Source organism: Hyperolius riggenbachi, chromosome 4, assembly GCF_040937935.1.
Source record: "Hyperolius riggenbachi isolate aHypRig1 chromosome 4, aHypRig1.pri, whole genome shotgun sequence".
Classification (NCBI taxonomy): Eukaryota; Metazoa; Chordata; class Amphibia; order Anura; family Hyperoliidae; genus Hyperolius; species Hyperolius riggenbachi.
Genome location: NC_090649.1, coordinates 60,425,794 through 60,438,578, shown reverse-complemented (window position 1 = coordinate 60,438,578; position 12,785 = coordinate 60,425,794). Strand labels below are relative to the sequence as shown.

Sequence of the window (12,785 nt, the reverse complement as noted above, 5' to 3'; positions counted from 1 at the left end):
ATTCCTCCTCAGGAAGGTACACACAGTCATGAGCGTAACAATAGATCCTGCAAGGGATGCCTCCGCAGGGGGGCCCAGAAGCCACAAGGGGCCTGTGGGGGGAAAAGTTTGAGAGACTGACAGCTAAGGGCATGGAGTGAAAAGGTATTCTGCTCTTGCACCATTGTTATATTGACTTCATGTGTCCACCACACAGATAAGGACTCATACACACTTTGGAATTTGTACATGGTCCCTGCTCCCTACGGTTCGTAAAAAACATCTGTCTCTCACTGCTGCAAAGATCTGATGACTCCATGTACAACCTTACAAACAAAGGAGTCACATTTTGAAAAAAAAGTTGTAGACTTTCCCTTTTCAGCAATCACTCCCAAAGGATTCCTAGATTCTTATCACACACAGGCTAATGACCTTATGGCTCTGATTACTTTTACAACATAATGGAGTGGAGATTGATGTCTTACTGTTGCTGCTTCATTGAGAGCTTGTTGTCTCATACTGTTGTCCAAGATCCTGTAATAACAGTATCAATCAGTGACATTCTGAATGTTTTGCCAAAGTTACATTGATACTATATCTTACGTTCAGCATGTCATTGTTGTTCCTCCATATAGCATGTGCTCTCATGTAGTATAATAATACAGCTGTGTGTGTATGTATGTACTGGGAGCAGAGCTGCAACGAGGGACTTGTCGGCTGCAAGGGGCTGGAGGAAGCCCCGGGTAAGTAGATCTGGGGGTAGCTTAGATTGCCTGATGTTTCCTTTAAGTCTAAGTGTTTTTATCTGCATGGGGAAAACACATTGGTCCTCAGTTTTCCTGTGCAGAAAGCGAGGCTGGTGGGGGGCCCCATCCAAAGTTTCGCGGGGTGGGGGGCCCCATCCAAAGTTTTGCAGGGGGGCCCAGTAATGTCTAGTTACGACCCTGCACACAGTACAAAAATATTGCCCTGAAATCTCTGCGCCTGATGCAAATGCTTCACCTTGCTTCATGAGAGAACCAGCCCTGGTGATGTTAATATCAAAACTGATAGACCTGGGGACACATAGTGGCTTTTATAACTATTCTGCACACCACAAAAACTGTTTATTTGCTGATGTCTTTCTTGCTGTTGGACAAAACACAATGAAAACACTAATATATGGGGCACTAACATATAGGGGACAGCAGTAAAAAACCTGCAAGAGATTCTAACTCCTTATCGGCCTATCCAGAGCTAAAATATCTTTCCCGGAGCTTCTCAGAGCTGAACAGCCTGTCTGTACAGTGGTCTTTCAAAAACTGCTAATGTCTACAGAAGGTTTTGAGCAACAAAACTCTGCGTGTCCCTGGCTGTAGACTGGGCATTTCTTGTATGTGAAATCAGCAGTGCTGATGGCTATCATAGTGTGCGACCATAGCACATGTGACAAGTGTTCAGGATTGGGAGGGGCAGTTCTAGATTTGCCTGCCCGCTCCTAAAGCTTCGTACACACGCCTGACTTAAACAGGAACTTTAACTTTATCCCAATCAGTAGCTGATACCGCCTTTCCCATGAGAAATCTTTTCCTTTTCTCAAATAGATCATCAGGGGACTCTGTATGGCTGATATTGTGGTGAAACCCCTCCCACAGTGTGATGTCATGACCATGGTCTTGACAGTTTGCTGTCTGTAAACCTCATTGCATTGTGGGAAATAACAGCTTTTTCCAACTGCCAAGCAAGTAGTATCTCCCTCTGTGCATAGAACTCTCAGTAATGAACATTCCGCACAGGTCACCGTACAGAACTAAAGATGTCGCCAATGATAAACCTCAAAATGTAAATTTAGGAAGAGGAAAGACTTTATAATGGGGCAAACACTAACTAAATAATCTATGTATTAATATTGTAAAAAAAGAAGCAATTGTATTCACTATGTTATTTTCACTACAGTTGAGTACCTGGGGGGTACTCAACTCGGTAGGGGGAAGCCTCCGGATCCGATCGAGGCTTCCACCGTCCTCCTGTGTCCCACTGTGGTCTCGCTCTGGCCCTCCGAACGGCGGGGATGTAAATATTTACCTTCCCGGCTCCAGCGCAGGCGCAGTACCGGCTCTCCGCTCGGAGATAGGCGGAAATAGCCGATCGCTGTCGGTCCTCTCTACTGCGCAGGCGCAAGTCTCCTGCACCTGCGTAGTAGAGCGGACCCAACAGAGATCGGGTATTTCCGCCTATCTCCGTGCGGAGAGCCCCAACAGCGCCCCCGCTGGAGCCATGAAAGGTAAATAAATGTAGCTTGTCAGGCTTATTGAGTCTGGATTACCGGAGACTTCGGGGGAGCCAGCGCTGGATTGCCTGCAGCTACAACGTCGGGGGAAGCCTTATTGGGACCCTGAGGCTTCCCCCTACCGAGGTGAGTACCCCCCAGGAGAACTTTTTTTTGTTACAGGTTCTCTTTAAGACAGCTGAGGTGGCCGATGACCGCCTCAGCCAACAATCAGGCCCTACTCGCGAGCAATCCTCCAGACTGATCTACCCAACCCTGTGACAAGGATCCCCCGCCGATCCCATTGTTTGCGACACCTACCCACCGCATGGCATCATGAATGCACCGCTCGTCAGCCCTCCATTATCCCCCCACATAGCAACACAGCACGTCACTAACTACAGAGCTGACACACGTGTGTGCGGCCCAGCAATGCCGCCCAAGGGGATCTGCTTTTGACAGGCATCAGTTGGGCATGTGTAGGCATCCTTAGTACACGACATGTAATCTACCAAATAAGAAGAAGAAGCGTGTACTACATTCCAGTATTGTACAGTATTTCTTGGAGCAGTACTGCTACTTCCACCTTGACACATCACAAAAACTCCCATTTCTAGAATAAATACAAATAGGCAGTTTCAGTTTTAACCATAGATCACATTTTGACTATGCAGTTTTTCACAACATGCTCTGTTTCTATCATCAGGTTTAAAACCATACCAGGGGTCTCAAACTCAATTTACCTGGGGGCCGCAGGAAGCAAAGTCAGGATGAGGCTGGGCCGCATAAGGTATTTCAAAATCAGCAGCTCCCGTCCCTTGCATTGATTTTTATTTTAAAATCAAATTCACACTGAAGCATTTTGCCTATTTTACCTTATAGTTCGCTTCAGTGCTCCCATTACAAGTAATCCGCCGTGTCCCCACTGTAAAACGAGGGCTGCAGAGCCCCCAAATCGCCCAAGAGGCAATCCGCCGGCATTTCCTGGAAGGGACAGAGCTTTCAGCTTCAGCTTTGCCCCTCCTGACGTCAATCGTGGCTCTGCCTGCCCCTCTCACTCTTCCTTCACAGAGAGGGGCGGGGAGAGGTGGCGATCCGTGCGGCGATTGACGTCAGGAGGGGCAGAGCTGAAGCTGAAAGCTCTGCCCCTTCCAGGAAATGCCGGCGGATTGCCCCCCGGATGATTTGGGGGCTCTGCAGCCCTTGTTTAGCGGCGGGGATGCGGCGGATTACTTGGGAGCACTGAAGCGAACTACAAGGAAGCTTTTGCTGGCGAGAGCCACAAAATATTGTATCGAGGGCCGCAAATGGCCCGCAGGCCGCGAGTTTGAGACCCCTGATCTATACCATACCTCCCAACTTTTTGAGATGAGAAAGAGGGACACTTAAGCCACACCCCTGTCACATTCCTAGTCACGCATACCATAAAGATTTCATAAGAAAAATATGTTGTTTTATAGTTCAAACCACACTGGTCCTTTCTATCCTGGTTTATTTTCCTTCATATTTAAGAGAAACTCTGACCAAGAATTGAACTTTATCCCAATCAGTAGCTGATACCCCCTTTTACATGAGAAATCTATTCCTTTTCACAAACAGACCATCAGGGGGCTCTGTATGAATGATATTGTGGTGAAACCCGTCCTACAAGAAACTCTGAGGACCGTGGTACTCGTGGCAGTTTCCTGTCTGGAACCTTGTTGCATTGTGGGAAATAGCTGTTTACAGCTGTTTCCAACTGCCAAAAAAGCATGCAGCAGCTACATCACCTGCGTAACATAAAAAATGTCACCATGTGATAAATGTCAGAATGTAAATCAGGGATTTAAAAGATTTTACAATGGGCAAACACTGACTAAATCATTTATACATAATTATTGTAAAAATGAAGCATTTTTTTATTACTTTATTATCACTGGAGTTCCTCTTTAACATTTTACAATTAGTAATATAACAATTTTAAGGAAGGCAATAAAGTTTAGAGTCAATCAAACACATTTTTAGTAGAGAAAAATCTATATTTACATAGAAAGAGGGACAAAGTCCTGAAAGAGGGACAAATGAGGAGGAAAGAGGGACAGAGGGACAGGGCTCCCAAAGAGGGACTGTCCCTCCGAAAGAGGGACAGTTGGGAGCTATGTCTATACACATTCCCCTGCCTTATGTGGGTCGTTAGGAAAAAAAAACAGTTTTTTTCTTTCTTCCCTAAATCCAGCAGCCTGATCTACTAAAGTCCTCGAATGTATTCAGTATACAACAATATAAGAGCACTGGCATCCGCATTTTTTTATTCTTTCTAACTAGAAATTTTTCCTCTGACGACAGAACTTCCAGTATTGCAGATTGTAGAAACCTCTGGGGCTGACTGCAAAGCCCTGACTAGCTGGCTGGATGAACTCTGGGTAATGTAGTCCAGGCATACATACAGAGTGCGCTGTTTAGAGCACGCAGAACTACATGTCCCAGAATGCATTTGGTGAAAAGTCCCCCCTCCTGGCACGGAGTTCCCTCCCTTCCCTGGTGATCTGCGTGCTGCTTAGGAGAAGGGTGAGTGTGACATGAGGTTGGGTGTCAGGATGCAGTGATAGAGGTTAGGAGTATACTGGTCAGGTATGTGTGCATCATCCATAACAGATAGCTGAGCAGGGTTGGTCTACAAGTCAATTGACTTGTGATGGAGTTGATCATTCTTGCTTTCATGATAGTATTTTATCTGTTCTGGATAACTAAGGACAATAATGTAGAAGTGTGAATGCTATGTCACTATTCTATTCAGCAAAGCAGATTATCAAAAAGTTAAAACTTTATTCCTGACAAACAAGTGCAGCCATTGCTGACTTTCTGAAAGTTTCTAGTGAACATGGAGAGTGGAAGCTCATCTTGGATTATGTAGAGAATACATGTCAAACTCCAGCCCGCGGGTCAAATCTGGCCCTCAGAGCCATTAAATTTGGCCCCCAAGTGGTTTCCCCACTTTGCATTATATTTGGCCCAGCTATATTGGAGGTGAAGCTCTAGATCACCAGGGAAGTCATATGAAAGTGTAGGGGCAAGTAACTAAACACTAAGGAATTGTATAGGGGAGGGTGGGGGACACTAGACACCAAGGGAACTCTATAGAGGAGGGAGGACCACTAGACATCAGGGAACTGTATAGGGGTTGGAGGGGGCCCATTAGACACCAGGGAACATTATAAGGGAGGAATGTGGCCAGTAGACATTGAGTTTGGCCTTCTACTAGTACCCAGTGCTTAAAAAAAACCTGTGCTGAAACAAGTTCCCCTGGGGGGTACTCACCTCAGTAGGGGGAAGCCTCTGGACCCTATTGAGGCTTCCCCCGTCCTCCTGTGTCCCGCAACGGTCTCGCTGCAGCCCACGGAACGCACAGGTGACAATTTTGGGCTGTGCAATATTTACCTTTTCTGGCTCCAGCTAGGGTGCTGTTGCGGCTCTTCCCACAGACATAGGCGAAAATAGCCGATCTCCGTCGGGTCCGCTCTACTACGCAGGTGCAGGAGACTTGGGCCTGCGCAGTAGAGCGGCCCGACGGAGATCGGCTATTTTTGCCTATCTCCGTGCAGAGAGGGGATACTGCGCTGGAGCCAAGAAAGTAAATATTTACATCGCCGCCGCTCCGGGAGGATTTTCGCTGCTGCCGTGGGACCGAGGAGGACGGGGGAAGCCTCAATAGGATCCGGAGGCTTCCCCCACTCGAGGTGAGTACCCCCCAGGGAGGTTTTTTCATTACAGATTTTCTTTAATTTCGGACCACTTAGTATTTGAGTTTGACACCCCTGATGTAGAGGGAATGCATACATAGAACCCTTTCTGGCTTTCTCTCCATTGCCTCATTCCACTGCTGTCCCCCGGTGAAGTTCTGCGACCAAATGCCTTTGTGAAGGCCGAAGACGTGACCAACCTGGCCAAAGTGCAGCTTGGAGTAAGGGGACAGGGCGAGGACCATCCGGAACCTTCCCTCTCCATAGGTTCAGGAGCATTTCAGGCCCCTTTTACACTTACAGGTGTGTTAGGGCTGGTTCACACTTTTACGGATGGAGCATGGAAATGGTAAGCACATCCGCAAGGCAGATAAATACCGTCTGTTCTGCATCCGCATGCAACAATTTTCTCCCATCCGCACTTCGCTGCACGTTCACATCGGTGATCACATCTGCCTGTACGTATTGCCACTCACCTGTTCCGCCGCTGTTTGGTCCCTTCAACAGTCTGGAGGCTGGCAGATGCCTTTGGCTCTCCATAGGCTGCAGCAGGCCAATTGCCTAGCAACAGGGAGAATTTTCATTGGTCCAACATGGCCACCGAGCTGTTGTGAAGGGGCCGAGCGGTGGGACGCGGATGCGGCGACTAACTTAGTGAGAATGGATAGTGTCTGTTCTCATAGGCTTTCATTGGACACGTTTTCCCGTCCGGTCCATGAAAATGTGCCAAGTTGGGACTTTGCTTTCCGCGGCACACAGATTGTATGCGGATTAGTGTTTTGTAACAAGTGGAAGCGGATCTTATTTTTAACATAGGAGTGGAGCTTCAAAAACGCATCGCACGGATATGTTTTTAAAGCAAGTGTGAACCGGCCCTTACCCTATTTTACAAGGGGCCGCAAAAGCAATGGAAGTCTATGGAGACTTTCCCACCTATTGCTGTGCAGTGGACGCATCCAATCCAGTGCAAGGGCTGCAGTGCGTTACCGCAAGCACTGCATGCACGTTGTTTGGGGTAATGGAAGTCTAGGGGTGACGCAGTAAGTGTAAACAATGGAGCTTGGTGCGTCACAGCGCACATGGGCGAATCAGCGGGAATCCTAGTGACATACCGCCCAGCAGGGAGTACGTCACTGAACGGGGGGCGGCGCTATGCATATGACCCTGTTAGCGCATTCTGCCACAGGGTCATATAATTGTGGGTTTTTGTGTTGCGGTGAGATGCGGCAGGAGCATTGGGACGCAAAAATCAAGTGTGAAACCGGCCTATAGGATACCCAAGGTAAAGGAAAAAAAGTTAAGATTTACTTACCTGGGGCTTTTTCCAGCTCCCTGTAGTCTATCAGGAATCTCGCTGTGCTTCCAATCCACCACAGTGTACCTCTGCCCCCTACAAAAGATCCGCTGGTGGCTGCTACTGCACATGCACGGCCAAATTCATGCGCCTCGCTGATCATGCTACCTTTGTCGGGAGCATGTGCAAAGATTTAAACTGCGCATGCCTGCCAAGGGAGTGCAGTCGAGGAGGCGTGTGGCCAGGTTTACTTCGGGTTCTCTAAAGATGTCGCTCCCCTTCTAGAAGATTTATAACAGAAATATGTTAAAAACCGTCCCCAAATACTGCCGTAGAAAGTTGTGGTCGTGTCGTAACGCAAAAGAGCATTTGTTGTGTACATTCTTTAACGGAAATATAGATGACAACATTTTGGGGGAGGAGGGGCTATGGTGGCTATTATGAAGTGTATTTGTGTGTTATTGGAGGAGCTGTGGAGGAAGCTGTGGATGCACTTGTTATGAGGGAGTGTTATATGCTGGCCACACTTTTCATGGTATTGGTTGCGTGGACTGGTTGACACACTTGATATACGTTAAGAAAAGGTGTACGCTGAAAAAGGGTGCTGTGGTAATTTGGGCGCAAGCAGAACACCCTAGCAAAAGATATCTAAAATTACAGACATTCTACTATTCAGCACTGGCTAATACCCATAAGAATATCGATACTTTTACTGGTAGTCTACTAAAACGTTACCTAACACAGTAACCCACCCTCTACCTACTGTTAAAGGTGGCCAATAACGATCCAATTTCTAGCGAAAAATTGTTTGAGCGATCAGATAATTGTGGAAGAAAAATCGTTCACTACACCATCAACAAACCAATGTTTGCTTCCTATCACTTTTGGTTTGATCGGATGACTATTTTTATAATCGTTCGCAATTGATTGTGCTAATCAATGGAGATTGTTTACATCCAATCAGAATTTCTGATCACTCAAACGATTTTTCGCTAGAAAGAATTGGACTGTTAGTGGCCACTTTAACACTGACCTACTCCCCCAGCCAATATCTGCTCTGCAATGTGCCTCCGCCCATTTCTGTATCACCATCTAAAGCTGCCAAGTTTTGTTTAGCGGCATCTACATTGTTATATATTTATTGAATATTTTATCGATAAAGCATTCAAGAAATCTGTAACACCTTAGTGAATTCAAAATTAGATTTTACCCATGAAGTAAAATATCAAATGTTCAGTAAAGTGTTTGATAAAGCTTAGTGAATTGAGGCCAAATTTGTGTGCCGCTAATTAAAGTGTACCAGAGCTGACTTAATTAAAAGTTTTATACATACCCGGTGGCTTCCTCCAGCCCTGTCCGCTCCAATCGCTCCCTCGCCGCCATCCTTAGCCTTCTCTTTCGCTGGTTCCCAGGTCCCGTAACTTCCTCCAGCCCCATCCGCTCAGATCACTCCCACTCCACTGTCTTTCGCCTACTCCTGCGCCGGTACCGGGGTCCGTAACTTCCTCCAGTCATGGCCAGTCTGTGCAAGAGAAGTGCGCCCTCTCCGTATCTCTCCAGCGGCCGCTGGAGAGATACGTAAATAGCGTACCTCACTTGTGTCATAGTGGCCACGACTGGAAACAGGACCTGGTACCGGCGATAGGGAGAGGACCGCACATGGGAGCGATCTGTGCGGATGGGACTGGAGGAACCCCCAGGTATGTAGAATGGTGCCCATACACAGTACAATAAAAATGTTCAGTTTTCCCATATATTCAACCAAAACGAATGAATCAAATGAAAGTTTAAAAGAATCTTTTTCTCGATCAAGAAAAAAAAAATCGATTATCCCGGTTTTTTTTCAATAAAAATCTGATTAAACATGTTGGAAAAATCTTTATATTCGATCTAACAGAATAATCGAACAAAATTATCTAATTAAAAAAAATGAAAAAATTGTACCATGTATGGGCACCATTAAACTTTTAGTTCAAGTCAGCCCTCGTTTCCTTTAAAGTAAATCTGTAACTTCGAAAAAAAAAGCAAACGTTAGATACTTACCTCGGTAGGGGGAAGCCTCTGATCCAGAGGCGTCCAACATCCTCTTCCCCACTACTGATCCAGCGTTGCACCCTCTGGAAGTTCGCGGCCATGCTCTTGTACAAGGGTGGTCGCACTGCACAGGACGACTTACGTGCAGTAACACAGTAAAAAAACTGAGTCCGTTTGGCTCTGTGCTACTGCACAGCCATCTTGCGACTGCGCTCGTTCACAGGTGGGATCGCGACTGTGCACACACTTCGACAAAGCCTTGGCCCTTTTTGAAGTGGTTCTGGGGCTCCCAGCGCTGGATCAGTGGAGTTGAGGGGGGTGAGGAAGTCTTTGGATTATCCAGAGTCTTCCCTTTACTGAGGTAAATTCTCATTTGGGGCGCTTTTTTCACTTCATTTTAACCACAGCCGGTGGTACCCAAATTAACTGCTTTGTAAAAAAGGAACTGATAAAGGTGCCACTTCTGTTATGGGACAGGTTAGGGTACCCATACATCTAGCGATTTTGGCGGCCGATCGACCAAAAGACAGATCTCTCTCTGGCCGAAGAGAGATCTGTTGGCTGCTATAAACCCAAGACCAATTCCCAACCACTTTCACCATGAAATTTTGTGGGAATCGGCCTTGTGATGCCGATCGGCCGCCCCAGCCGCTGCCCCCCTAAAGCCCCCGTGCCAGTGTAGTTATACTTTACCTGCCACTCTCTGCGCTGAGTGTCCTCGTACTTCTGCATTTGCGCCCCCGCGTGGTTGTCAGCGTTATAGACGTCACACACGCACCCCACGTGATATATGTCGGTAGCCCAGTGGGGCCAAAATGTGGAAATAGGGCACAGCGGCTAACACCGGACAGGTAAAGTGTTAATTTAGGGGCACCGGGGAAGGGGACATAAAAAATAAAGGGGGGGAACAATGGCCGGGGGATTCTGTTACGTTCGCCGTTCATGATTATTGCATGCCGTTACTGCCGCTCACCCGGTCGAGCATGTTGGCCCAAGATTTTCCGGCATCTCCAATCGATACATGCGATCAGTTTTGGGTCCGAAATTGGTCGAATTGTCAATTGAACATGCTCTTGGCGGCACAGATTTTCATCAGATTCGATAATAATTATTGAATCTGATGGTTGATTCGCCGACAAGTCGACAGATGTATAGCCACGTAAAGCAAATCTAAAATAAAAATTTCCCATTTACTTACCTGGGGCTTCTTCCAGCCCCTTGAAGTCTTCCTGGACCCTCGCCATCATCCCGCGCTCAGCCGTTCCTCCGATGTCCAGCTCCGAAATCCAGACAACTGACTAGTCGGGTGGCCATTGTGCATGCTCGACGCCGGCCGCGTGTGTCCTGTAACACGCTCTTAGGCCCAGTTCACATCTGCGTTTCAAGCCAAAAGGATCTGGTGAGCGGATCCGCTTCACCAGATCTGGATGGCTCTGTCCGCGGCCTGGTTCACATAGTGAAAACGGATCTGATCAATGATTGATCGGATCCATTTCACTCAGCAAATACATACCTAATCTTCAGTAGCAGCCGGCGGTAGAGGCTTCCTCTTCTTCCGCTGTGACCACACAGCGCGTCATGTGACTAGTCACATGACGCGGAAGAAGATGGAAGCCTCTACCGCCGGCTACTACTGAAAATAAGGTATGTATAAACCCTCCCTCACCCACCCGCCAGGCTGCTGCACCCTCCCCTCACGCTCCCGTCGCTCAGGTTCGCGTGTCGGAACATGCCCCCATCCCCGGTGGAACGGTCCGTTTCTTCACTAGTGTGAAGAAACGTTCCGTTTTCCATTGCCCCAATACTACAGCATTTTTTGTCCAGATCCGTTCCACTGGGCAGAACGGTCCGGAAAATTAGGGCCTGCAGCAATTTTTAGATCCGGGGACCGGAACGTACGGAACATATCCGTACCAACGGACGCATGTGAATGGATCCATAGGTTAACATTGGATCCATTCACATCCGTTCTGTTTGTACAGTATACGTTCCGGTTCCGATCCGCAAAAAAACGCTAATGTGAACTGGGCCTTACAGCTGGGAGAGTTCTGTGCATATGCGGTAGCAATTTTTGCTTACTGTGCAAGCGCAGGGAGCATGATAGAGGACGCCCAGAGCCACACATCCAGCATCGGAGCGGGATACCGGAGGAATGGCGGAGTGCGAGATGACAGCAGGGGACCAGGAAGACTTCAGCGGGCTGGAAGAAGCCCCAGGTAAGTAAATGGACAATTTTTTTTCTACTTTTAGCTATGATTGTATGGCACCATATAAATACTAAAATAGTAACTTGGTCACCTTAGCAAAGGAGGCACAATATCACTGTGGGGGCTGCATGATTTCTAGTGACACCCCTGTAATGATAAAATAATAATGGTAAGCAATATTAACACCAACACGTCATTAAAAAAAATACAAACAAATAAATGCAGTAAATAATAATAGGTCCTGAAGGTGCTGCCCAGTCAATGTCTCACTGTGGCAGTGCGCGCGCCTTGTGTGCGCGCCCCCGTCTCAGGCTCGGCGCGCTCCCGTCTCTGTGGCTCGGCGCAGGGCATGCTGGGAGTCAGAGTTTGAAGCCGCTGGCGGGAGTTTCTCTGCAGCTGCAGCGTTTAGTGAGAGATAGCGCCGTGTGTCCCCGGAGAGCAGCCGCCGTATTCCCGCCATGGCCGCCTGCACCCCCCGCAAGAGGAAGCACAGCTCCGCCACTGGAGACGGGTGAGACAGAAGCTTGATAATGATTACTGATCAGTGCTCGTACCGGAGAGAGCCAGGCTGTGGGACTACAACACTCAGCATGCCCTGCCACCTCCTGCTAGGGCAGCGCTGTGTGCCTGCTTCCATTTACTTAGTATATGCTTATTCCCTATTTACTGCGCACGTAGGGAATGAGCGACCCTTATGTAACATGGAGCGGGCTGCAGTGCTAAGGCTGGCCATTAGGTGGCGATGGAGAGCACAGGCTGCTGCACTCAGCTGTCTGCAGAGCAATCAATGGGGAGACTTTCTGTAAAAGGACTTCATTTACATGTAGGCATTTTCTGCAGCACTTCAGACTACCTTGTGTGATTTATGTCACCAGCTTTCCCTCAGAGGAGCACACAATCTTATCTCTACCTTGATCCTAGACCAAAGCCACATACACACTCAAGAGCGGTCTTTTAGGCTCTCACAACTTTGGGTACACACGTTACTTTTTTTTGTGCGATTTTGCAGCACAATGGTTTTTTGGCATGATTCCGCAGTTGATTTTGCCCTTGATTCTCTTATCTTCATTCTTTTTCCATTCACCGCTATGAGAAATCGAGCGTGGAAATGATCGGGAGCAATATCGGACATGACAGATTTTATCTATCTTTCCCATCTATTGCATGGAAAATTGTACCATGTGTACCCAGCATAACACCTAAAAAAATCTCTTGCTATTCAAACAGCTGATAAGACTGATAAGTCAATTCAAATGTTGAATTGACTTCTTATCAGTCTTATCAGCTGCTTGAACAATAGCAAG

The 12,785-nt window shown here is 47.5% G+C and overlaps 1 protein-coding gene across 3 annotated transcripts in view; it reads left to right on the top strand.

Moving 5' to 3' along the window:
- The first annotated feature begins 4,695 nt into the window (after positions 1-4,695).
- ESCO2 (establishment of sister chromatid cohesion N-acetyltransferase 2) overlaps positions 4,696-12,785 on the top strand; it is a 32,431-nt gene continuing 24,341 nt past the window's right edge. Inside the window, exon 1 of one of the 3 annotated variants that reach the window (XM_068280113.1) lies at positions 4,696-4,774. Coding sequence is in view for 1 of the 3 variants with exons in the window: in XM_068280111.1 (XP_068136212.1) it covers positions 11,940-11,992 (53 nt within the window). In the remaining 2 variants the exon portion in view is untranslated. Of the gene's footprint in view, positions 4,838-11,833; positions 11,993-12,785 lie in introns of those variants that run through there. The other 2 variants (XM_068280112.1, XM_068280111.1) reach the window with 2 other exon arrangements.